Source organism: Gossypium hirsutum, chromosome A07 (genome assembly GCF_007990345.1).
Source record: "Gossypium hirsutum isolate 1008001.06 chromosome A07, Gossypium_hirsutum_v2.1, whole genome shotgun sequence".
Lineage (NCBI taxonomy): Eukaryota > Viridiplantae > Streptophyta > Magnoliopsida > Malvales > Malvaceae > Gossypium > Gossypium hirsutum.
Genome location: NC_053430.1, coordinates 27,557,768 through 27,585,702, shown reverse-complemented (window position 1 = coordinate 27,585,702; position 27,935 = coordinate 27,557,768). Strand labels below are relative to the sequence as shown.

Here is a 27,935-nt window from a genome sequence, read left to right as displayed (position 1 = left end):
CCTGCCAAATGAACACGACCGTGTGACACGCCCGTGTGACACGCCCGTGTGAGGAAGTCCAGGCCGTGTTGATTTCTCATGTCGGTCCATTTTCTCCATTTTCGGCCTGTTTCTCGCTCTTTTTACTCTCCTATGCTCACCTAAGTATAAAACATGAAATTAAAGAATTAGGAGCATCGAATTCACCAAATCTAAGGAGCAATCATCCATAAATGTGCTAAGCATAGGATAAAAATATGTATAAATTACGGTTTATCAAATACCCTCACACTTAAGCGTTTACTTGTCCTCAAACAAAATTCTCAACTCACAATCAAAATAAATTCTTCTCAATTTATAATCCCTATCAAGAATATCTCAAAATAATCCATAAGTAATCATACATTGAAAATTCAACTAAAAGTACATCAAAGTTTCAAATATTCCAAGTTGAGCATTTTATCATGAAAACATAGGTGTCCCCCCTCATCTAAGTAATCACCTTTGATCAAAATTTCACAGAGTTTAACATCCTCACTAAAGGTTCACTCAAATCACTCAAGGTGTTAAAGGACATCAAATAAAGCACTCATTAGTTACATGAAAAGTTATTACCATAGGCTTGCATAAAAATCAAATCTCTACCACTATATATTGAGATGATACATCAATCAAAAATGTCTTTAGATGGGTTGTAACGTGGCTTTGGTTAGGGGGTGTGGTCACAAGCTGAAAGAAAAAGGTTAAAATCGAGATTGAATTGAAGAAATCACCTGATTAAAAAAATAACTAATTATCAGTTGAATATAAGTGAACCTTATTATAGCCCGGATGACCAATTACAATCGGGAATAAGAATTTTCTATCGAATGTTCTAGACGTTTGATCCATGCATACGGGCATTTTCCTATTTCAAGTCGCTTGTGTAGGTAGATAGAACCTGGCCATACAGGAAATATACGTAGATCTAGCTATACAGGAAATATACGTAGATCCTACTTATTGCAGTTGCTCAAGATGGGAACAAAAACGTACTCCCGATAGCGTTTGTCATTGTGCACAAGGAGAACATGGAATCATGAGAATTCTTCCTCACAAACTTATGGATGTGTGTTGTTAGGGATGATAATATTTACATCATACTCGATAGAGGGAAGGGAATAATTGTCACCATTAGGCGCTTCGGTGTTCTATGTAGATCCGTTTATTGCATCCAGCATAGCGCGGCTAACTTCCAGCAGGAGTATAAAAATGCAAAGTGGCGGAGACTAGTTGTGAAAATGGGTAAAATTTAGTTTTAATATATGTTTTGTTGTTATCAATACTAGAATAAATTAATTCAAGACTGTAGCTTGTCTTTTCTTAATACACATACAACGTACGAGCTAGAGCCACACCTTTTCCAACAAAGGATGACTAGACTTGAGAGTGACATGGAAGGTGAAACGAACACTCCTTTTTGATAGTGGATGGGTACCATGGAGCCATGATAATGGGCTCAAAGTTTTTTTTATGACAGATTTCGATATGGTCATATGACCACCAACCTAGCAGAGGCAGTTAACTCCGTGTTAAGAAAAACACAAAATCTTCTGATTTTATTTGTATTCTTGGCTACGTTCTACAGGCTAGCTACCTTAATACCAAGAATGGGGCTAAAACAAGTCAACCAGATGGAAGCGAGACACGTATTTTTTGAATATGTCAGGAATGCAATAGATACGAATCATCGAAGGGTGAGGTCAATGAATGTAGAAATATATTCACAATAGCTTGAAATGTTTCGAGTTACGGAGTCTATTGTTCATTGACTCGATATCCCACTTAGGTCCTATGGAGTTGATCTTCAAAACTGACGGTGCGGTTGAGGAAAGTTCCAGACACTTCGTTATCCTTGTGCGCATACCATTACAGATTGTGCTCACTCCTCGATCAATGCTGAATAGTTTATTGCTTAAGTGTACACTTTCAAGTGCATATTGTGTGTCTGGAAAAATGAATTCCCTGTCCTGCGTGATCTGCCTACATTAGATGTGTCTCCGATAACTTTCAAGTTTGTCCTGGACTAAAGGTTGCGTAGGAATCTGAAAGGTCATCCGCAAGTAACTAGAATCCATAATGAAATGGATATTAGGGAGAAAACCAACGGGAAGCTTTGTGGCTTGTGCAGATTAGCTAGGCATAGTCGGAGTAAATACCCGCAACGAACCTACCATATTGGACAATTGTCGTGATCGGGTGAGAATTGTGCTAATGTACTCCATGTGGAATTTGGATATGTATTTTACAGATTTTGTTCCAATGCATCTAATTTAAATTACAAAATTTGTTTCAAGTTTAGTGCAATGCATCTCATTTAAATTACAGCTGAATAGTTTATTGCTTAAGTGTACACTCTCAAGCGAACATTGCGTGTCTAGGAAAATGAGTTCCCCGTCCTACGTGATTTATCTATATGGGAGGTGTCTCCGATGACTTTCGAACTTGTCTTGGAAAAAGGGTTGTTGAGGAATCCGAAAGGTCATTCGCAAGTGGCCAGAATCCATAATGAAATAGACATTAGGGAGAAAACCGACGAAAAGCTTTGTGGCGTGTGCAGATTAGCTGGGTATAATCAGAGTAAATGCCCGCAACGAACCTACCATATTGGACAATTGTCGTGATCGGGTGGGAATTATGCTAATGTACTCCATGTTAAATATGGATATGTATTTTACAGAGTTTGTTTCAATGTATCTAATTTAAATTACAAAGTTTGTTCCAAGTTTGGTGCAATGCATCTTATTTAAATTATAAAGTTTGTTCCAAATTTTTTCCAATGCATCTAATTTTTGCATGGATGTTTTGCATGTTTTTAAGACAATAATTTATATTTTAGACACCATCTCATTTAAATTTAGTAGCAAAATATCCAAAGTTTGTTCCATGAGAATTGAGTTAAAATGCCTAAATATTAATATAATTAAATAAATACAAACTTGAACATTGAAATTACAGAAACCCCTAAAATTGATGATTTGATGGTGTGGTCCTAGGGGTAAATCATTGTGGTGCTCGACGTTGACGTTATGGATGCTTTCGGCGATCAACGTTGTCCTCACCCGGGTTTGGAAGTGTGCTAAACATAGTAAAAAAATCGTATGCCCCAAATGTTTATCGAGGAGGAGTGGTGTACTACGGTGGTAATGGGCTGAAGATATCAAATGTCATTAATGATCTCGGATCTAAATCATCAAAACTAGATCCAGGAAACTCTGATTGATATCCGTGGCCTAAAAAACCCTAGAAATTATATTCGATGCCCAAATCTAGATGATAAGAACTACCCCTAGACTCGGGCGTTGGCTCAAGTTTGGGCAAGGGCTTTGACACCAGTTCAGGCAAGGGCTACGACTCGTGTTTCGGTGCAAGAGGCAGATGTGTGAGTGGATGGGAGTGTTGCCCAACTCATGGCATGTGCAAGGCGACTAACATTGATTACCCACCAAATAAATACGGTTTCCCCATTTTGAAGTACCACTGTATATACTCTAATAAGGGCTCCAAATCGGAAGAAAGATCCATATGAGGTCTCCACCCCATCCGGTTGTTCCATATTACAATATATTTTTGATGCACTACCGCCCAGTAAAATCCTTTTCCCCCTTCTTATTAATTTTGTGGATCTTCCCCAATTCCACTGAGGTGTCGGGATGTACTGTTTGCACCCGAACTGTCGCATTACTTGATTCTCGTGATACCAATCCATTGTATGGAAATTGATAATGGGTGCATTAATGCACCACACATGTGAGTGGATGTGAGTAGATGCGAGAGTAACAATCGCAATGTCTAGGAACGAGTAGGCCATCCAGATAAATTGCACAATTAATAACATTGTTATACTAACACAGGTCAAATAAGATAAATAAAGTAATTACATATCACGAATAACTTAACCCTTTCCCGATGTGTGTCTCAATTATCTGAAAGTATATCGAAATCATGTATGACCTTTTGATACCCAAATGGTACTCCATCTACGAAAGAAGAAAATTTGTTAGAACAAATTTACACAAAAAAAATGTCAAATAATTGTTATAATGCTTAAATTTTATCACCTATTCACGAGTGGAAATACATATGCTTGGTGACTAACTGATGCCAAGAAAGGCATCCGAAAAAGGGCCTAAGACTGTAGTAATATGAACTAGTAGCCTATGTCCACGATACAAAGCTTTGTCATCCGACAAAACTTGCGATACAACATAGCTAATATAGTTGAACCCCAACTATACAAACGGACGTTATGCAAATCAGTTAACAGGGTCAAGTACATCAAGTGAACCTTATTGTTCATATCCGACATGAATACACCTCCTATAATGTGCATAATGTACGCTTAAGCTACGTACATCACGTCCCGCTCAGTAGCAGTACTCGATAAATGCTCGAAATTGACCTTCAACCATGAAAACCTTAAACCCAGTAAGTTATAATAAAGAATGATCGGCTCAAAGATCGTACTTACGCCTATAACCGCACTTCCATCGATAGAGAGCCTGAGTTGCAATGCAACATCCTCCAGTGTTATTGTGTACTCCCCACACAGCAAATGAAATGTGTGGGTCTCCGAGCGCAACCGCTTGACCAAAACGAATATTAAGTCGTATTGTAAATCAAATGTTCAGATCTATAAATCTGGCTAACTCCCAGTATAGGATAAGGCGTTCATCTAGTAGATAGCCTACGCCATTCACACGATCCTTCAATGCGCAATACGGGCCCTTACAATATTAAATTACCAATTAGTTAATATAACCTAATTTAATTCTGCAAATGAATTTGCAATTTTTTTAAGAGGACCCGTGAGTAACAAACAACAATTTTATTACCATCACATTGACTGTTTTTTATATGTGATTATCATCGTTAATCAAAGAATCCATTTAGATATATGTAATTTAAAAAAAAATCAGTTCAATTAGTTTGTTGCAAAAAACACATTTCGGTAACTAATTTGTATTTGAGCATTTTTATCCCACTAATAGGAAAAAACATTATTAAAATACAGACATGAGACACCCTAACACGGAGTTGTTAATAATACATTTTGATAATTAATTTTTAAGGTGGTCCATTTTAAATAATTATCAAAACACATAAATATAATACAATAAATATTACAATAAATGTAATACAATAATATCATTACAAAAATACTAAACAGTTTTGTCCACATCACTTTTTGGCCATACTATTGTAGTATATAATAAACTTATTTTATTTATACTAGTTCGGTAAATAACAAAATAAAAATATCTCATAAATTCCAACTCAATGGTCTCATCTTTTACCTACATAAAAAACAAAAAAAAATTGTTAAAAAAGTAGAAACTATCTAAACATAAAAAAAATACAAATAAAGAAACCCAAAAACATATGTAATGACCCAAAATTTACAGGTATAGGAAAAGTGTATTTTAGGGTTACTATTTTCGTAAAACAGATTCGTAAATATTTTTAATAAATATTTACGAAATTAGATGTGTAGTTAATTAGGTTTTGGTTAGGTGAATTAGTTTGAATTAAGATTGATTAGGTATAAAGATTAAATTGAATAAAGTGTAAAAACTTAATTATAGAATAGACAAAAGTCAAGGGACTAAATCAACAACTAAGCAATAAGTGCCAAGTGTGTGGTAATAGTAAAACACATGTGGTGCAATAAAATACATAAGTTAGTAATAATTACTTATTTACTTATTATATAAATAAATATTATTTTATCATTAAAATATTATTATATTATATTAAAAATTATATTATATTAATATAATGACATAAAATAAAAGAAATAAAATAAATGTATGGGAAATATAATTCCATGTGCATGTATAATGTACATATATTTATTTATATTAAATACATACTTAATATTTAAGTATATGAATAAAATATTATTATATTATAATTAAACAAATAAATAAAGGAAACAAAAAGAAAGAACGAACAGAATTGAAACGAACACGGGAGAGAAAAGAGAGAAAGAAAAAAAAAAGGGAAATTAGAGTTCTAAAGATTCAAAGTTAATTTGGTAAGTCAATTTAGTCATTTTTCTTGTAATTTTAATGTTTTTGGAGTCCTAGAACAAAATGTTACTTGATTTATGTTAAATTTTGAAAGTTAGTGAATTTTTAGATATTGTTCATGTTGAATAAATTGATAAATTAGGAGTTAAATTGATAGAATTTCAAGTTAGAATTGGTTAAAGGATTAAATCGTAAAATAAGTTATAAGTTTTGTGTAATAGGGACTAAATTGAGAGAATTTCAAAATTAGGATTTTATGGAGAAAATTAGAGAGTTAAGTTTAGTTAAGTAGAAATTGAGTGAAAATAAAGAGTGAATGAAGATGAAAATGGAGAAAATTTTAGTTAGAGATTAAATTGGAATTTAGGCAAAAGTTAAATAGAAAATTAAATTATTTTAATTTTCGTAGCTAACGTCGTGCCAGAAACATCAGCTAAGAAGGGGAAAGAGAAAGTTGACGAGGAATAACACGAGGATATACGGTTTGTATTACTATAATTCAAATCTATTTATTATTAATTGTTATATTTTAATTAAAATGCATGGTTAGGTGAGTATTGATATTGAATTGAATAAAATTGAATTGAATTATGAATATATGTGAGTATTTGAAATGTATATTGATTGGAAAGTGGAAAGTGATTTGAATTGAAAGTATGAGAAATTGTGATTGAAGTGAAATTGATATAAATATTGAGTGAAATTGAAATGTGTTTTGAATTCCCTATTAACTAATTGAGTTAAGTCGGATATAATTGGCATGCCATAGGATTGGAAGTGTTCAGGGATACTTCGACCTCGAGTCGATGAGACACTGAGTGCCATACTGTTACTTTTGATAGATTCGATGAAGTACTGGGTACTAACTTACTTCGGCTAGGCCGATGAGACAATGGGTGTCAACTATTACTTTGAATTATCCGATGAGGCACTGGGTGTCATACTGGTGTGTTTTGGTTGGATCCGTGTATCCGCTAAAGTCCGAGTCGTGTTAATAGGGGTAAATAAATGAATTGGTAATAGAAAAGATCTTGAATGATTTTGAATAAGAATTGAAAGAAGATATTAAAATGAAATATTAAAAAAATATATAATTTTTGATATAGTGAGATAATGTTTAGATCTAAGTAAAGAAGTGCTATTTGGAAATAGCTATTAATAAGAAATGATAGAACAACGTATGAACTGATTATTGAAAGACTAATGTTGTAAGATTTTAGATATTAAATGGAATAAGATATTGAATTGGGATATGAAAATGAAATATATGAAATAATGGTTTATGAAATGGTTATTGATGAAATGCATGAAATGAATATTGATATAGTAAGGAGATATATAAATTAAAATGAAGAAAAACTATTTAAGATAGATATTATTATTAAGAAAATTTAAAGTTTAAATGCATGAATGATTCATTGAAAGTAAATGGTGGTAATATTAAATGTGCATATTTATTGTTTTTACCTTAAGTATTTGAATTATAGTAATATCACTGAGTGTATACTCAGCGTACGGTTTGTTACCGTGTGCAGATTAGGTACAATAATTTTGAAGAGTTGTATTTGAGATTGTGAGCATTCATCTCATCACATCTTCAAGTATCAAGAGGGTATGTTTTAAAATTTTGAATAGAATGACATGTACTTAGGAAGATCAAGTATGTTCCAAGTAGTAATAGGGACTAAAATATAAATTATTTAAATTTATTATTTGTTTTTTTTATGTTCAAATATATTTAGTGATTAGCTAAAATTACTTTGGCACCAAATGTAATATTCTTATATCAGATTCCTTGAGTCGAACATGGTATAGGGGTGTTACAACATACCTGCTAAGTTTCTTTCAAACAACCTATATTTCTTACAAAAATAAATAAATAAAAAAATTAATCAAAATCTCAATAAATTAAAAACATTTGTCAAATAAATCAAAAACAAAAAAAAATTACATTCATGTTGAACAAATCACAATAAACACTAAATCACAATAAATAATAAACTAAACAAATAATTTGTAATTATTACTAATAAATACCTTTAAAATAAATTATTTCAATGCTTCCTTCAAAACCCTAAAACAAAAATTTATTCTCTAATCTCCTCTTCTTTTTCTTTTTTTTTTAACAAACAAACAAACACATATACCTTCTTCTTCATCTTCTTTACCCTAGCATATGAGTTTTTCTTCTTTTTTTCCTTCTCCTTTTTTCTCTTTTATCTTCTTTACTAACTTTTTTTTTTATTTTTTACCTTCATTCTTTTTCTTTTCTCTATTGCTTTCTTCTTCTTCTTCTTCTTCTTCTTCTTCTTTTTTTAAACTCCAAAACTCCTTTATTTCTTTAGCATCGAACAAGGGACCATAGTTGGTTATCAGATCCCCAAATTTAAACCTTCACTCACGTGAAGTACCATTGCCTCATCTCATCATGTTAGCTTCCCTTCGTCGACGAGACCTCTCGCTGATATCAATGTCGCCTATCAGTAAGATTTCACTAGTGTGATGTTGCTTGTCAAAGAGGCTTAACCCACTAGTGGCACCTATCAACAAGGCTCCACCAAAAATACCATTTTCGTATTTTGACCCCTATTTTAACCCATTTTGACTCATATTTATCCCATTTTGACCTGTATACGGGTTTTTAGTGTCGTCAATGAAGATGTCTTCACCCATTAAAAAAATGGTGGCTGACATGTGTCAAAAAAGAGGGGTGATGTTGTCTCTTTGACACTCTCCACCACCCCTACCATACCATTTTCGTAATTAATTGAGCTAGTATACCATTTAGATATTTATTAAATTTTTTTATATTATATACGTAAAAAAGCCTAAAATTTAAATATTTAGTTTGATAATAAACCTGCTTGCCCGACCCGAAAGACTGCTTGAAAAGTGGGAGGGTTTGAGTAAAAATATAGTCCTGAAAAATGGGCTTGGGCAAAAAAAATAAAGCTCATTTTGAAAACGAGTCTGACATTGGATAAGGCTTTTTTGGCCCGAGCTCGACCCAAATATAAAAAAAATGGCTACTATTTTTATTGTTCTTGTTGTTTTTTCTATTACTTTTTTTGTTATTTTCTTATTATTTTTTTTCACTGTTATGTTGATACTATTTTGTTGTTATTGTTTATATATTATATAACTTTTATTTTATTTTTAATTTTGTTACTATTTTAGATGCATTTGATTGTTAAGTTGCACATATTTTAGTGTTATTTAAGTGTATATACTTTTTTAAAATTTATTTTCAATTTGTTGAAAATAATTATTTTAATGTTTTTAGTATTATTTATTTATTTATATATTTTTAAAAAATTATATAAAAAAATTAATATAGATGAATTGGACAAAGTTCGAATTTCAACATTTTTTATTTGGGCTGAATTTGGACAAAATTTTAGGTCTATTTTTCGGCCCGGCTCGACCCATGGACACCCGTATCTTAATGAAATAAAAAATTAAATATAGAGAGGGTTAATTCTTTAACATTAACTAGAATTGCGATTTCTTGTCAAACAAGTAATCACGTTATTATTGAAAATATATATCTCAATTCCTAGTTTGAGGAGAAGTTTAAAATCCTACGGAGAAATATAATACGAATTTCCTACTTCCAAAAGAACATGGAAAACATACTTAGAATCCAACAACAATTTCAAAGTGTTGTAAATACCAAAGATCTCATTGTCTTTCCTTGTATCCTCTCTCTTCTTCCTGTTTCAATGGAGAATTCAACTCATCCCCAAAACCCCAACACAATGGCTTCGATGTATTCTTCTTCTCTTGAAGCACTTCAGCTTCCTTTTGAAAATCTCTATCTTTTCGACAATTCGTCTTTGTCTTTGAATGCTTCTTCAGCTGGCGTCTTCCCTGATCCTCAACGGAACCATGGTTTAGGTTTTTCAAGGGTTGGGAGTTTTCGGTCTTGTTTGGATGACTTTACGGGAAAATCTACGAATCTGGGTTCTTCCATGTTCGATAATGTTAACTGGTTCAATGGTTTTTCTAATGGAAGCCCTGGGTTTCAACCTATCTTCAGTTTGGATTCAGAGTATTCTTATGGTTACAGTAATTGGGTTATCGATATGGCAAAGACTGAAGAGGGATCAAAAGATCTCCAGAAATTGTTATCTAATTCAACAAATAGCAATATGATATTTAGTTGGGTTTTCGACTTCATAGTGGAGTTGATGATCGATCAATCCGGTCGCTATTTATTCCAAAAATTGATGGAATCTGCAGACGAAACCCAGTTGCAAATGATACTGGAAAGGCTATTAGTTCCTCACAATTACATTTACTATGCATCACTTCTCAAATATGGAAGCTGTTCAATCAAGAAATTAATCACTGTTCTTGAGAAATCACCATTGATTACTTATGTCATCAAAGCTTTGAGTGACACATTCGAAAAACTGATGATGGATCCGATCGGACACTATGTGATATTCGAGTGCCTCGATGTTCTTGATTCTCAGACTAACGATCCGTTAAACATTCAAGCAATGAAACAGTGTTTGGAACTCGTTAGACACGAGCAAGGATCGGTGTCGATGAGCGGGTTTGTGATCCGAATCAAAGGACCGCGACGAGATCAACTGCTGAATTTGATAAGTAGGAATTCGGCTTTCCTAGCACAAGATCCCACAGGGAACTATGTTGTCCAATGTGTGATACAACTCCAAAACCCTGCGATGAATGACCAAATATTCAGGAATTTGGAAGGTTACTATGTGAAATTGTCGACAACGAAAACCGGAAGTTATGTGGTGGAGCACTGCTTTCTATCGTCAGGGTTGGATCGGGTGATAAACGAGCTTCTTCGAAGTGATCGATTGGTTTCGGTCGCGAAAGATCGGTATGGAAACTATGTTGTTCAAACAGCTTTGAAAGAGAGTAAGAAAAGGGAAATTTCACTTCATGGAAGTCTGGTTGTGAAACTGGAACAACATTTCAAGTGTCTGCAACATGGATATGGAAGAAATGTTCTGTCAGTGTTGAGATCTCTGCAATAAACAAGCTACACGTCTTTCATTTAGCTTTTTTTAGGATAATTAAGTGTTGGATTTTAGTGAAATCTTTGTTGATAGTTCCAGTATTTTTTTAGTGTAGCATCCATTCTTAGTTGGTTTTCTTTTCTTTTTTTTGTTCAGAGTCATTTGTTACTTGTTAGCTATGGAGTCCCTGGTTTTGTTATCAAATGTAATGAATTTTCTTCTTCTTTTTTTAAAATAATAAATGCAATGGATTTTCAATAATTAAATTAGCACACATGAATAATTTTTTTCATTAAATCCTTTGTTTCGGAAAAAAGATAAAATATATGTATTAATCCCAATTACTGTGAAATATTATATGTTATATAATATTGTTTTTCACTCATGTTATAAAAAGAAAAAAAACAACCCAAACACAATTATATTTAGAAAAACTATAAAACCATTTATACCAGCCTCTTTATGTTTAAATTTTATGGTGTATATAATTTTTTAGTTTTTATATAAAAATACAAAAAGATGAAGAATACCCTCATAATAATATTTATTTATTATTTTATAAAAAGAAGTGTTTTTGGTAACTTCTTAACTGAGTTGGAACCCGGTTAATGGGTAACACTAACTCAATCAAACATTTATAAATTAGTATAGAAACTTAAGTGATACATTTTTTTTATAACCGATCATTATAATTCGTTTTATTATTTGAAACTAGTCATGTTTGGATCGAAAGTGACATTCAAATAAAACTCTCTTAATAATAAGGATTGACTCTGGGATTCAAACTTCGTCCAAATATGTGTATATATTGTAGATAAATTTGAATTTCTCATAACAATGTAAAATTTATTATATTTGTCTATAAAAAAAGAAAAGAAAAGAAAAGTGTCAAATAAGGTACTCAATAAATTTCCAATTCTAAATTTGATATATCAAAAAATAAAGAAGAAAAATTGAAATTTGAATTTAAAGAATTGGAGTTCAAATTTTTTTATTTAATATAAAAATAAATTTATAAATCTAAATTCCTGATTATCAAGATTGATTGAATCAGACTGAACCAGTTGAATCGAGAATTAGTCAGGTATTGATACATAGAAAGGCATTGAACTGATTAATTTGAAAATTGATTGAACCAAACAAAAAATTAGTTCAACTGACGGGGCTATGGGTTTCCAACAAGCCACTGTTACATCCATTTCATTAGGAATTGATAATCTTTTAACGATACCTTCTAAGGGATGGCTAGTCCAAGATGCTAAACAATAAAGTTTGATTTTTGGGAAAACACCATCATTTTGGGAATGTACACGCGGTAAAAAAATTACGCCAATCAAGTGAGATATGGTATGCTACAAATGAATATTTGCGACAAGAAATGAATCCTAATTTTAGGATGACTGACTTGTTTAACCCAGTCCATATAATGTCTATCTTAGGAGCTAGAGGAAATGCATCTCAAGTGCACAAATTAGTAGGTATGAAAGGATTAATGTCAGATCCCCAAGAACATATTATCAATCTACCCATTCAAAGCAATTTACGCGAAAGATTGTCTTTAACAGAATATATCATTTCTTGTTATGAAGCCCGAAAAGGGGTTGTGGATACCACCCAGATGCTGAATATTTTATGCGCAAACTTGTTGAAATAGTTCAACACATTGTTGTACATAGAACAAATTATGGTACCACTCGAAAGATTTTTATAAGTCCTAAAAAAAGGACGCTTTTAAAAAGAATTTTTATTCAAACATTAATTAGTACAACTTTTTAATAATTTATTTAATTGAATTGAATTAAATGAATTAATTAAACTAATAAAATCACCAAATTAATTACTTAGATCGAATTCGTGCAAGTTTATCCTAACACAGAAAATAAGCATTTAGATAAAACGAAAAGGGACGCCAAATTTCTGTGATCCACTGAAAGAAGAAAAAAGAACAAAGGCATTCGCTGTTTTGCAAGTATCACCCGAAACGCAGAGTTTTGGTATTTAGGTTACACAGCTAAATCTTGATCATAAAAGCTGTCTACTTGCTGCTTCAGTTATTGAGAGAGAAATGGAATCCCATCTTTAAAAGAATTAGCTGCTTAAACAAAAAGCGATAAAATGGTGAGATATTTTGATGAAAATCATCAACTGTTGTTGTCCAGTGTCAATTATTTTTGTAACTAAAATTAACTCTACTATATTTTGGGTATTAGACGATAAATGGCTATCAAAACCAGCTCTGCTAATTTGAACACTTTGACATCATCCCCTTCAATCGGTGATGTAGCAAACGGTCCATCCTTCCTGAAAATGTTATGGCAATCAGCAACTTGTTTTTCTCCATCTCTAACAAACTTTACGGTATCCTGAAAAGCATTGTTAGAAGTAGCGCGGAAGGCGTTCTGGAAATTCCCCAACAAGCCATCGTAATCATTTTCGCACACCCCGAGTCGCCGAACAGCAACAGGGTCGGTCGTTTGTTTGATAATGTCGGGAATGCGACCGAGGGTATCTTGAATTTGGATAACCGCGAGTGAAGCAGAGACCATGGCAAGGCCACGTACGTCGGTCGTTTCGGAGCGAGGGTCGGTGCCGAGACTTCTCATGCAAAAGTCGTAGTCTTGGGACTGCTTGCAGATGCTTTTAATCAAGGCTACATCCGCAACGACGACTCCGTTGAAACAAAATTAGGCGATTGCTACTAAAATGGTAGCGACGGAACATAAAGAATTCAAGTTACCCATTTTTTTATTTTTTATTTTTGTGAAATAGAGATTACATTATATTATATTATATAAAGATTGAGCGTGATTTTTCAGCTTTATGATTTTAGTTTGCATTAATGGAGTTTTCCATAAAACTTTAATTGCCCTCATGCACTGTTGTACTGATAAAAAATTATCATACCATGTGTTCAAGATTATATATATATAGAAAGAGAGAGAGAGACGATGATGAAAATCTCTTCAAAAGAAAATCTTAAAAATAAGAATAAATTTTATAGATTTAACAATATAATTGATTTGATATCTTATATATTCTTATCTTAAAAAAGGAAGTTTTAATTAAAAAAAGGTAATAATCCTACGTAAATGATCTGATTTTTTTAATGCACTGTCATTTTAAAAAGATTTTGTATAAATTACATTACAATAGATATAAGTTTAAACTTTTTTTTTGGTGAAAAAAAGAAATTTACAAAATTAAGTTACATGGTTGGAAAATGGAATACAAAGATTCTTCTCTTTGTCAACTTTGATTAGTGCTGAGATTGCTTCAGGGGATTTCAATTAGTTGTAGGTCTTCTTTTTCTCTAAAAGCCAATTTGGCTATAAAATCGGCACTTTGATTTTGTTCCTTAGGAATGTAGCGTAGGATCCGATTACTTTCTTGGAATAAGATGCGTTGTATCCTTCTGATTAGAGCAGAGTGTGAGGTCTTCAAGACACTTCCGTGAATAGCTTTAACTACCTTCGTACTGTCAGATTGAATTACAACATTAACCTCGCCACTTTGCTAGATGAGTTTTAGGCCATCAAGAAAAACAAAGTTTCGCAGCAAGGATTCAACAATTACCTAGGTATTTATTATAACCTAAGATCCACTCTCCATTTCTGTCTCACAGCACTACCCCTGCAGTTTTAGCCTCTGAGTCCACTCTAACAACATGATCTGTGTTAAGGTAAGTCCATTCTCCTGCCAATGGTTCTCCATGGGTCGATTCAGTTTCAACATCTGCAACTTGTCTACTTGCCAAGGAGAAGTGCTTAGCCCAAGACACCGAGATTTTAATTATCTCCTTCGGGCTCCACGATTTTTCTTGGCAAATGAAGAGATTATGTTTCTTCCATAGGCGCCAAGCCAAAAGTCCGAAGAGGCACGCCCACTAGTTTCTCCACCGTGAAAATTTGGGTTGACCTGAAAATTAAGAGACAACCATTCGTGCAAACCTTTATAAACTAAATTATTTTTGATTTTATACTTATTATTAATACGTGAAGTGTTGTTAATTACTTGGTACAAAAAAACCATAATATTGATTTAATTATAATTATTAAATATTAAAAATGATTAAATACACAAGTTAATTTTTTAGTAGTGGCCTAAATTAGTATTGATTATGAAATTATTTGCTTTTATTTTGACTGATTATATTTAGAAAATAATATTTTTTATTTCTTTTTAAATAGAATTTAATTATATTTAGAAAATAATATAAAAATCAGTTCCAATACTCCTGAATCAGTAATTGGAAAACTAAAATTACGTTTAACATTTTGGAAAGTATTGAGATTTTATATATGTTTAACATTCCCATAAAAGTGTGTCCATTTAGTAAACCCCCAATTTCTGCATTACGTTTTTATTCAATATTTCTGCACTAATACATTTGAGGATTCGATTTTTCTCAACACTGATGGAGCAGTGCAATTGGGATCTGGTCTTGCTGCTGCAGGGGGAGTTGTTCGTGATAAGGAAGGAAATTGGATCGTTGGATATCATCGCTTCCTCGGTAAATGTTCAGTTTTTGATGCAGAACTCTGGGGCATTCTCGACGGTCTTAAAATTATCCAACACAAAGGACATTTTCATGTCACCATTCAAACTGATAGCTTGGAAGTTGTCAAAAGCATCCTCGGCAACTCTTCTACTAATTCACCTCAGCTTTGATTAGGCGATTCTGCAATATTTTGTCTCAGGAAAATCATTAGATTTTGAAATATATTCTAAGGGAGTATAATCAGGTTGTGGATTGCTTAGCTAAGCAAGTTTTGATGGAAAAAGCTAACTTGCAAGTGTTCGATATTCCACCCGAAATTACTAATTCCTTTATAGATATGGATAGGCATACATGCAGTTTTTATGCTTAAGTTTATTTTGTAATTTACTAGTTTGTAATTTTCTGCACTAAGTTTGTTATCCAAAAAACCTGGAATATTTCATATTCAACCTTATATTTATATTATATTCCTTAAATAGTTGTAATTGATTTATTTTTAAAAGGGATAAATTTTAAAATTATACATGAACTTTAATTTAATGTGCAATTTGATATATGAACTTTACTTTGGTGCAATTATACACATGAAACTTTGATTGTGGTTCAAATGTATAAACATTAAGCTTTAATTTTGAATCAGTCATTTACACCTAAAGAAATAGACACATCAATTTATTTTTATATTGGATAAATAATATTATATGCATATGCAATATATAAATATAAAATTATGTTATATCAATAATTGTGTTAATAATTTATAAGAATTAGATCAAATCAAAATTTCATATATAAAATTATACAAAATCAAAATACGTATATAGTATTGCACATTAAACTAAAATTCATATATAACTCTGAGATTTATCCATGAGTTAAATTATGAAATATTTGTTAAATACTATTTATCAACATTTAAAAAAACATTATTTATGGTTTTTTATAATAATTTATATTGTCATTAAATTAATATTTGACAGATATAACGTTCTCAACAAGAGCTTAAGGAGCATTGCTTTGCTACTCATAAAACTTGAAGATTATGTATGATTTTCAATTACAAGACTTCAGTCTAAATATTTATATAATTGGTAATTTATATTTTAAAAATATATATTAACGATTATAATAAATTATCAATATATTAAAAAATTTCTAAACAAATAAAAAATTAAAATAAAACCGTATGCAATCTATTGATTCAAGGAAATATGATAATATGATTACAACACATCTAATTTTATCTAATTACTCTAGCATTTCATATTTATTTATTTCCTTAAAATTCGAGCCATCAAACCGTTGGCACTTGAGCTTATAAGGTCGAGGGACTATCTCCATGTTGCTCGAACGAGACGAGGTACCCATACCTCCCAGATCCATCGTAGGAGAAATAGGCGAAGCTTCCTTAGGAGGAAAACCAGGTGGAGGATCACCTAAGATGCCTTTGCCCATTTCTGGTGATGGACCAGCAGAAGGAGCATTAGTTGGTTTACCCAAATACTGCTCAAACAAGCATCTAACTTAGTGTCCCACTGCGAGAGTTCGACTTGAAGTTTGACAACTTCCTGCTAAAGGTGACCAACATCCTTTTGCAACTGAGTGGTGACCCCATCGCCTACCATTGAGGATCGTATTATATCACATCATTTTTATTGTAATTGATGTGGAGGATCACTTCAGCTGTTCAGTTGAATTTGTTAATGACTCAACAAATACATAACCTTTTTCATCTTATCAAAATTAAAAGATCAAGGGTTGAGTTGTTTAAAAGAAATTAAAGTTAAATTCAAAAATAAAACAAAACGTTAAAGAGCTACATTCACATTAGGTGTAAATTTTTTTTAAGAAGCTAGAAGACGTTTAAAGATTCATGAGAATTGTCTTTAAATCACTTTGCTATTTAGCAAAGATATATTGGTGTAATTCAGTCGAAAAGGTTGCAATAAAGATATAAAGGTGATTTTAGTGGAAATGGGCACTTCTGATTCAGATATAGTAGAGTGTGATACATATAACCATATGTATATATAGCTGCAAAACATTACAATATGGTCCATTTCTGCAGACCCTTCTCTTTGATTAACAGGACTCGTTTGGGAATTAAAACACACATTTCCAACTCGGACACCACACCACAAGTTGGTACCATAAACTTTCATCAAGAAGTAAAAAAAGAGAAATAAAGAAAGAAAAAGAAAAAAAAAAAGAAGCAAAACCTAATAGCTTTTATTCCTCAACCTCTCTAGGGAAAAGGACATTGCTTACTTTTTCTCTACAGCTATACGTTTAGTAGTAGTTTCTTTTTTTTTTTCCTGGATCGTTGTTCTTCTAAAACAGAGCTGGCCATGTTGTTTATTATTAAGCCGCTGATGGGGCCGTTACGTATTGGACTTTACCAGCTTCTGAGAGTGCCACCAGGAACGGCTGCATGTTCACCGACTCTGCCGCCTCTCCTTCAACAATGGTTGGTTTCTCGTAATCAAGAGACTCGTCGTTGTAAATATCCCACCATTTCTGAACCAACATCTTCACGTCTTCTCTTTGCATGTTCTCTTCTTTCCCTGTGTACCTCCATGGCTTCGATCCCTGTTAATAATTTTATTCAGTGACCGTTATGATACAAAATATATCTGTATCTATAGACGTTGTTGGTTAAACTTCTTACCGCTGCACAGTAGTGAACAACCTTCACTTTGTCAAGCTCCACATTCTCAGGATGACGCCATAACATGGCGAGAACCAGGTTGTAGACCAAAGGAATTGGCTTGTAAATGTCCTTAAAGTACATGTTCAAAAAGTCCTGCTCGGCAAACGGGGTAGGAGGGGTGATTTTAAGAGTAGCCAAGAGGCTTTCATAGGTGGTAAGACTGGGCTCAAACACAAACATGCCAGCATTGAAGTAAAGTGCAGGTGGCTGACCCATCTCGGCGGGCCACTTGACCTTGTCAGGGCACTGTTGGCAGTAACCGATCTTGAATTGTGGGGTATGACTCCACGTTTTCTCACAGAAACAGTCCATTACTGCGTAGAATTGCCCATCAGGTGAGTCGAATAGGTGATCAATATTCTCGTACACCTGAATATCCCCGTCCAGGTATATCATCTTACTGTACTCCACGAACTGCACCCACCAAAATTAACCCCGGCATTAATGGAAAAGAAAAAAAAAACTATACGACTAAAATTCAAACATCATGCAAAGATTTTGCACGAGAGGTTGCCACGTGTTCATTCAGTGTGACGTACCTTCCAAATACGGAGCTTGGAATAGTTGATGACGTAGTAAGCCATGGCGAACTGGGTCTGATTCTCGGGCGGGTAAACGGGTTCGATCTCTCGGACGATACACCCCTGGTTCTCCAGAATCCGCCTGTGCTCCTCGGGAACGGCGGGCAAAACGGCAACCACTAAAGGGTATGCGGATTTCACCTTCCTTAACCCTTTGGCTAACCCTACAACGCCTTTCACGTAATCTCCATCGCCAGCCAAGAAGGTAACGTAAGCTCGCTTGGGCAAGGTGACTGGTTTAGCCAACACAGTTGGTTTAACACCTGCTTGAACCAGTTCAGGAGCCATGAGAATGTGTGTTACTTGGTGAGATATATAGGATGGAGATTGAGATCACTGATGAAGGAGGACTGAAGAGAGCCCTTACAGTTATAAGCTTTACTTATGGGGTTTATTTCGTTGTACCACTAGAGACAGCCGAAGGGTGTTTAAATAGAAGCTGAAAATATTATGTTTCATACTTTAATTTCTGGTGATAATTTGATGTGTGCCATACACGTGTCCTAAAAGATGATCCAATGGTGGCAGCATTGATTCCGAGAAGGTTCTAGACATGGGACTAGCGTAGTGGAAGACGCTAGCTAGCTAGAACCATCTTTTACTATTATAAAAAATTATAAAATGATAATTAAATTATTATTTAATTTTATTTTTTTCATTAATCGATCGGATAATTTAAAAGTGAAAATACTTAAAAATTTAAGATAAAACTTTCCTTTTAAAATTGTTTCCAATCAAATCAAATCTATGATTATGAAATCAAGGGCATCCAATCAAAACTCGAGTATCCAAGTACAGTGGGGAGATCTGTATTTATTTTGGTAAATGTAATTTAGTGGGAAATAATTAAAATTTCCAATGTAGAAGAAAAGCGGAAGCAGAAACACTGTGATTTATGCCTTGCTTGGTGTTGGGATGTGGCAGCAAGATTCTGGACCAAAATCAAAGCCTTGAATCATGTAGAAGAATCCTTCTTTTTCAACCAAATGGTGTTTGTAACCCTAATAATAAATCAACTTATAATATAGGTGCATTAATGGAGGAAAAAACCTCTCTTTTATTGGTAGAATCATGAATATTCGAGAGTTATGAAGGAGATTTTGTTGATTTTTGCCACCTAAATGACAAGTGCATACTTAATATTACAACAATTAATAATTACCCTTATAAAATATTTGTAAATGCCATATGTTTTTAATAGGTAATTAGAATGATTAAGGCTATGGGCATGTGAAAGTGGCTCTAATTGTTGCAATTTCCACGACCATTAGTACCATGATTCCATATTTATTCTTCATAAAATGTTCCTACTATTACAAACTAAAATCTTAATTTTTGCCTCCTTTAATTGCTCGCCTTCGCCCTGATTGAGGTTACTTTACTATCTAAATTCTAAAATTTGATGCTTATGGTCGATCCCTCTAATGTAATATATATCTTTTTCTTTTCTTTCAATAGTTTTAATAAAATGTCAATCCAAACTTGCCTTGGATGATTTTTGAGATTTTTAATTTATAGTGGGTTATGTTTAAATCATTTCATTTATAAATTTGATTATATTTTATACATTCAAATATATATTATTTATATTTATAATTATAATTGTACTTCCACTTATCGAATCTAAATTGTCCTTTAAATTATACTACTATGTTGTCAATTTTTTTTATATATATATATAAAAAAAAACCAATGATCTTTTAAAGAACATAAAGAAATTTGTCACTTTTACAATGTATATTTTAAAGATATTGTCTATTTTTTTTGTCTTTATTTGTTAAATCAAGTCAATTAAAATTGGAACTTAAAATAAATTTTCAGTGGGAAACTATATTTTAGTTGAAATGATAAATTGAAGATTTTTAAGATTTTAGTTGTTGAAAATTGAAATCATATATGTATAAATTAAGTGTGAATGAGTTAACTTTAGTTGAATCAATTATTTAGTTCAATATTAGTAATTGTTAATTCTAATAATAATTTTTGATATAAGGTAATAGTTGGTATAATGAAAAATATCACTTTTCTAAGAATTTGATTAATAAAAAAGTGATTCTAATATTTAGTATTTCGAAATTTATTATTTTTCTTGAAATCTAATTTTTTTTTTAAAGTCTCATGAATATGACAATATAATTTACATGAAAAAGTTACGGAATTAAGACAACGGAGGAATCTCACTTTTGACTGCAGAGGAGGTAAAGTGAAAGAGATTTTCCTGTTCCTCTGGGCCTGCGTGCTACAGTTAACATGCATAATTTTTAATTTTTAATAAAGTGGGAAGGGTGGGGCCCAACTCCAGCACTGAAATGTTTAGTTTAACATGTGGAAATAGGGTCCCAGCTTGTTTGGTGGTCATGTCACTCCGCGTGGCACCTTCTCCGAACTTTGAATCACCGACATGTTTGTACCACATCGGTCAAGTGAGGAACCTGGTTTCCACTATTTTGTTTGCCTGCTTAATATTTTTGTTGGCGCAGTCTTTAGGTAAAAATCCATCTTATATTACAAAGCCATTGTTAAAAGGATTTCACAAATCAACTTTTAAAATTTTGCTTTTGGATAAATTCATTTCATATCTAAATGTATAGTATTTTCAATTTAACGAGTGGGATTGAATTTAAACATTATGTTAATATATTTTAAATTTGTTCATCTCAAATATAAAATTAAAATTTGTGAATGATTAACTTAAAATTATTTTAAACTCCTACTATATTTATATTTAATAATTTAATTTTTTTAATATTTATATTATAATATTATATATTACTATAAAATCAATTTTTATACATCATAAATTATATAATATATAAAAATAAAATAAAATAAAATATTATATTATATTATAAACATAAAAAAAGCAAATTGAGTCAAACTCGAATTTTAAAAGTTTGAACTCAAATCCAACCTATTTCTTAAAACCTCCAATTTTTAAAATAAAACTTTTGACTTGAAAAATTAACTCAACCCTTAAATAAATTTAATATCATTCGCTTATAATATTTTTCACAAATGAATATTTTAAAATCATATATATATTTTTGTTAGCATACTTTTTAAGAAAACTTTTTTCAACCTAAAAATTTCTTAACAAACTTATTTTTTCAGAAACACATTCCGTAAATTCTTGTCGTTCTAGGCAGCGTATTTGTCGGTGTACTTAGATGAATAGTAGCTTTTTTATAAAATTAATTTAAAAAATTTAATTAATTATATAAATGACTCATTTATTATTAAACACGTAAATAATTTAAAATTTATATTGAAAGTTGATGGCGTTAAAGGAGTTAAAGAATTTGACATTACCAACATGCTATGTCAGCAACTAAGAAAAAATTAATTTTTTGATAGAGTTATGTATAATGGCCCCCACATGTATAAATGCTAGTGAAATACTATAATTTTTGAAAAAAATGAGAGGACTTTAAAAAATATTTTTCATTTTCTGGTGGAGCCAAATAAATTGGTGTCAGTAGTTTCCAAAGCTGCAATGTGATTTTTTTAAAGTTTTTTAAAATTTTAATATACTTAATATATATTTTTAATGGGAAAAGACAAAAAATATTTTCTTAATATATTTAAAATTTTAAAAAATTTAAAAAATTTAAATATATTAAAAAATATTAAGTATAACCAAATTTAAAATTTTAATATATTTAATATATTTAAATATATTAAAAATTTGAACATATTAAAAAAAATTTAAGTATAACTAATTTTAAAATTTTAATATATTTAATATAATTTTTAAATAGGTAAAGACAAAAAAAAATTAATATATTTAAAAGTTTAAAAAACTTTAAAGAAAAAAAGCGTCATTGGAAAAAGGTGTGGACAACTTTGGAAACTGGTAGCGCTAATTTATTTGGCTCCAAAAAAAATGAAATTTTTTTAAAAGTCCCTCCATTTTTCAAAAATTGCAATATTTCCTTAGTTTTTAAACAGGTGGCGCCATTCTAAATGGCTCTACCAAAAAATTAATTTTTTTTTATCTCGGCTGCTAACATGGTATGTTGGTGATTCCAAACTCTTTGGCTCTACTAGCTATTACTGTAAATTTTAGGTCATTTACGTGTTTAATTAAAAAATAGATCATTTATGTAATTAATTAAAATTTTTAGGTTAATTTTATAAAAAAAAGCCCTTAATAGTCTATTTATTTGAAAATCAGGGTAAAAACATCGCATATGGCAACTCGCATTACTTCACTAATTCTCCCTCTTAACTCACTTTTATTTTTAGGGTTGAAAAATATTTTTGAAAAATGTTAGTAAGAAATTGGTGTAAAAAATATAATTTGGTAATTTCAAATGTTTAATATTTCCTTTAAAACATGCTTATTAAAAAGTGTGATGGAAATTTAAAATATCGTTTTTAGATATAACATTGGAAAGTAAAAAAATATTAGTTATTTTAAATTATTTAATTTGATAGTATATGAAATATAAATTTTAAATACATTTTAAGTAATTAATGATTAATTAGGTAAATATGTTGACTTTTTTTCAAAGTATCTCTTTTTTTTTAAAAAAAGATTAATTTTGGAGTGAGTGTGTGAAAACACGTTCAATTGAAAACACTACCCAAACTTGATTTGTGGGGGAAAACTAACAAAAATTGGTCGGAATTCCACAAGGAATATATCGACATTTGGGATTGTAGGAACAAATTCATACCCATGTGTGAAACTTTTTATGTACCAGAAATGACAACCTTTGTAGAGTACATGCTATGGTTTAGACACCATGGGAAGTCATATAAACTATCAGTACAAGCGAGGAATACGCAAATTCGTTTGAAAAGGCTACGACGACTGCCCCGAAATACTAAGTTCGGACCACTTGGCGCGACGAGTTTGTCATCGGTTCTAACTCAACAAGGGGCATCGATGTCTGCACCACATCTTGGTTAGTTCCCATCGTATTTTCCTATTCTTTTCACTAATCTCATGTATTTTACACAAGCACGACATTATGCACCATCGCAACACCCTGCAACTACACCTTTTTTTGTGTTTGTTTTTCGCACTATACCAACATATTACGCATATTACACCTCGATGACAATATCGACCTCGACCCCAATGCTGAGTATCCGCCAAAAACAATGATTCTGGGATATTATCTGCAATCGGCTTATGCGACACCGTACACTTATTCGTTGATAGTGTCACAAACACCCCAACACCATTATTTTACCAAAGTGGCTCATCTTTGCAACCACCTTCTCGTAGAATAGATGCAACATGATAGGAGGCAAAGATGACACCGTACTCAACCATTGAAGAAGGAGATGAAGATGAAGACGGGGGTCAAGGTGAAGATGAATACGATGAAAAGAAAGAGCTGAAACCCCAACTTGTACGAAGATATCCTACCTGCAACTATCACTCACCGTCTTGTGGTACACATTCGGCCCGACAACGCTGATGATGTTGTTTTCCTTTAGTTTTATGATGTAAATATATTTGGTATCAATAAAATATTATCATTTTTTTAGTTTTATGTTGTAACTTATAGTTTGTTTTGTTAGATTCTAATGTATATTGTATACAAATTTTCCATCCATAATATTTGATATCAATAATTTAATGATAATTTTATAAAATCTTAAAGTTAAATTATTAAAATGTAAAGCAACTCATAATTTAATAATATTAAATAAAATATACCCAAAAAATAAATCCGATACTTTGAGAGAGAGCCTCAACCTACTCATTACACCTAGTTTATCCTTATTCATTATTTCAACATGGAATACAAAATAATGAATGGGGTAAAAACTATCTATCACTTAATTTCTATGAAAAACTCAAAATAAAACATGTAACATCCCTCACCCGGTCCAGTCACCGAACCTAAGCTATAAGAAGCTACCATAATTGACGAAATAGTTGCATGCAAAATTTTAAATCCAAAATTTAATTAAACATTGAATTATCTCACACATATACACAAATCATGTTTTACAAACAAATCCAAGTCTAAATCGAGCTTATGAAAAATCTAATGCTGACTTGAGATCAAGCAAGAACCATTTCTAAATTAAAAAAAAGGCGTGTAACCTCCATCCGATAGGCCGAACGACTGACCCTATGAGAATGTGTTATTTATTTACTTGGGATTAGTATAAATTGAACAGAAAAGAGTGTTGAAATATCTATATTTTTAAAGTTTACAAACTCATCCTATGGAAGTCAGGTTCCAAGGTGACGGTGATTTATACAGTCACAAATTTAAGTCTAAATAAAAGTCCCAGTCGACAGTCATTATGCGATTACAGGTTGGAATATAACTTGGGGGCCAATTGATGATCGTTATGCGGTCACGAGTTCAAGATTTTTGGATACCTGAAAATGATGCCTTATAAATACCATACATAAGTTTGAAAGCATAATCATAGGGAAAAACTGAAGGGCTTCTTGATATAATCAACTTATTATTTGTTCACATATCCATCAAAGGCAGTGTCTTCAATCTCCATCTTATCCGAAACCCTAGTCTGAGTTCAAGGAAAGAGGACTCTTATAGGGGATCTATTGTGACGGTGGAAACATTCGCTCTCCCCCTGAGAGTCTTCTTGTATCCAAGTTGGTCTCGGGCTTCAAATAAGAAGGAATGTTAAAGTATTACCTTTCGTGAAAATGGAGAAAATACTTAAGTTGATTGCACAAGAAAGCCTCTTTACTTTTCCCAATGATTATGACTTCAATCTTATGTATGATGTTTATAAGCTAACACATCCAGGTATCCAAAAAGCTTGAACTTGAAACCGCATAACGACTGTCAATTGGTCTCCCAAGTTATACTCTAACCTATGACGGCATAACGACCATCAATTGAGACCTTTATTTTGTAACATCCATAACCCGATTCCATCACCTAACTAAGGTTACGACATGTTACTGCACAATTCAGAATAATCAATAATAAATAGCAACATGTTTCCAAATTAATTTAATAGAATTTCATAATTATTCAGATCAGAGTAATACATACATTTATGGGCCTTAAATTGAGTTCATGTGGCCTTAAAATTAATTTAGAATACAGTTAGGGACCAATTCGAAACAAAATAGAAAGTTCAGTGGAAATTTAAAATATTTCAAAACAGGGGTCACACAACCATGTGACTCAGCCCAGGCCGTATGGTGCAAGGGCATGCTTGTGTGACAGCTCGTGTCCAAGGCCGTGTGTGCTTAAAAATATCCAAATTTATTCTTATATCTCACCCAAATACACAATTACCTTAACCAATTTATCTTACAAGTCCACAAGTCTATAAATACACTTTAGGACAACTAAAATATGCCATTTTATTCATCAAAACACAATAAAGTATCACATACCAATCACATTATAATGTTCATGTTTTTCATTATCAAGAAAACCAATTATAAACCATACCAACTTAACATGTTACTTCTAATTCATGACCCCTTTACACAAACCTACTTAAAGTTTAACAAATATCTCATAAAGACTATTATTCAAACATCAAGCATACCAAATTTCCACTTATCTATGAAATATAGCATTATAACCTTTGCCCTATTACTTCACACAACCATATAACTTGCACCAAAGTTGGTACCATACATTCATGCATCAAGTAGTTATAAATATATACAGGATATAAGCATATAAAATTATACTACATAAGCAATTATGCATCTTTACACACACAAAATACTTTGCATTCAATTTCACCTACCGTACCTAATTCATGCTAATTTACCATTTCATGCTCATCCATTTACTTTATCTTGAGACTAACACGCATACCACATTAGTTACTCATAACACAATAACAAAGCATATCACATACTCATTACAAAATACTTATGAACCATTACAATCATGACCAAATGTTCCTATTACATGATATATAAGCCAAGATATGTTCAGAAGCTACCAAATGATCCCTGGATAGTGTGATTTCTTCGTGCTAATCCGATCTCCCGATTCACGAATGTATCTACAAGAAATAAGACAATTGATATGAGTAAGCTTTCGTAAAGCTTAGTAAGTCCGTCTATTGAATTATAAAGCTTAGCAAATTACGCATAATAATTCAAATAATAAAATTTATAAAGAGTGTTCCCGACAATAAGGTCCTTAACAGAGTTCCTGTCAATAATAGCTTACAACGGTGAGTTATGCTCAAATAATAGTACAAATTAATTTTCACATTTCAATAACATTTAGTGATCATTAAAACAATGCCCGATGAACGATATATAGATACGAGTACACGGTTAACCATCCAACACAGCATATGCTCATAAGAGCCAGTACCATCCAGCACACTAGATGCTCCTAAGAGCCAGTACCATCCAACACACCATATACTCATAAGAGCCAGTACCATTCAGTACACTAGATGCTCCTAAAAGCCAGTACCATCCAACACACCAGATGCTCATAAGAGTCAGTACCATCTAGCACACCAGGTAACACTGTAATATAACACGATAGTCCGTAACAAATGTAATACCTTGACATATCCAGTGAATAGAGAATAAACAAAAATCATCTTCACTACTCAGACCTGTAGTGCATACATAATAACCTATTGGCATACCGATTGTACCCTACCCTACGTTCATTGGTTCAAGGCGTTCCATCACAGAACAATATGTAAATGTCTCACTATCTCATATTCATTATACAAGCATTAGTTTAAAAACCAAACATTCATCGACTCAGAATATCTCAATCAGTGTTCGAAGTCATATCAATTCATTATTTCTATTTTCAATTACATGCATCAATACAATCCGAAATTATACAATTAAGTTCATATATTAAATTTAAAATTTTTTTAAAATTAAACTGAACGAACTTACATGACTAAGTTGTAACAGTGACAAAAGTACAGGGACTATTCTGTAATTTTCTTTTTTCCCTAGTTTTCCATTTGTTCTTAATCTAAAATAATAATTTCATTCAATTCACTAATTCCAACAATAAAATTAAATCATTTTATGCAATTAAGTACTTTTTTACTTTTTTACAAAATTACCTCAATATTTTACTTTTATACAATTTAGTCCCTAAGCCCAAAACATGCAATTTGACCAATTTTAAGTAAAAC

The 27,935-nt window shown here is 31.9% G+C and overlaps 3 protein-coding genes across 3 annotated transcripts; 1 reads left to right on the top strand and 2 right to left on the bottom strand.

Annotated features, from left to right (window-relative positions):
* The first annotated feature begins 9,673 nt into the window (after positions 1–9,673).
* On the top strand, positions 9,674–11,065 carry LOC107955846 (putative pumilio homolog 8, chloroplastic). The gene has a single exon (XM_016891636.2). It carries the CDS (start codon positions 9,674–9,676, stop codon positions 11,063–11,065), a length of 1,392 nt encoding a protein of 463 aa, XP_016747125.1.
* A 2,174-nt stretch (positions 11,066–13,239) lies between these two features.
* On the bottom strand, positions 13,240–17,170 carry LOC107955847 (pectinesterase inhibitor 5). The gene is made up of 3 exons (XM_016891637.1): positions 17,132–17,170; positions 16,916–17,048; positions 13,240–13,697 (listed from the first exon to the last, which is right to left on the bottom strand). Exons 1-3 carry the CDS (start codon positions 17,168–17,170, stop codon positions 13,240–13,242), a joined length of 630 nt encoding a protein of 209 aa, XP_016747126.1.
* Positions 17,171–17,861: 691 nt separating this feature from the next.
* Positions 17,862–19,255, bottom strand: LOC107953037 (galactinol synthase 1). Its single transcript, XM_016888264.2, has 3 exons — positions 18,795–19,255; positions 18,214–18,669; positions 17,862–18,134 (listed from the first exon to the last, which is right to left on the bottom strand). The coding sequence occupies exons 1-3, from the start codon at positions 19,122–19,124 to the stop codon at positions 17,907–17,909; spliced, it is 1,014 nt and encodes a 337-aa protein (XP_016743753.1). The 5' UTR covers positions 19,125–19,255; the 3' UTR covers positions 17,862–17,906.
* Between the last annotated feature and the right edge of the window lie 8,680 nt (positions 19,256–27,935).

Coding starts and splice junctions, on each gene's coding strand:
- LOC107955846 (XM_016891636.2), top strand. CDS start 9,674: ATGGAAAACATACTTAGAATCCAACAACAATTTCAAAGTGTTGTAAAT.
- LOC107955847 (XM_016891637.1), bottom strand. CDS start 17,170: ATGGTAGGCGATGGGGTCACCACTCAGTTGCAAAAGGAT. Junction 17,049..17,131: donor CCACTCAGTTGCAAAAGGAT/GTTGGTCACCTT, acceptor TTGTTTGAGCAG/TATTTGGGTAAACCAACTAA. Junction 13,698..16,915: donor TCCTACGATGGATCTGGGAG/GTATGGGTACCT, acceptor TTGCGGATGTAG/CCTTGATTAAAAGCATCTGC.
- LOC107953037 (XM_016888264.2), bottom strand. CDS start 19,124: ATGGCTCCTGAACTGGTTCAAGCAGGTGTTAAACCAACTGTGTTGGCT. Junction 18,670..18,794: donor CCAAGCTCCGTATTTGGAAG/GTACGTCACACT, acceptor TGGTGGGTGCAG/TTCGTGGAGTACAGTAAGAT. Junction 18,135..18,213: donor TTGTTCACTACTGTGCAGCG/GTAAGAAGTTTA, acceptor AATTATTAACAG/GGATCGAAGCCATGGAGGTA.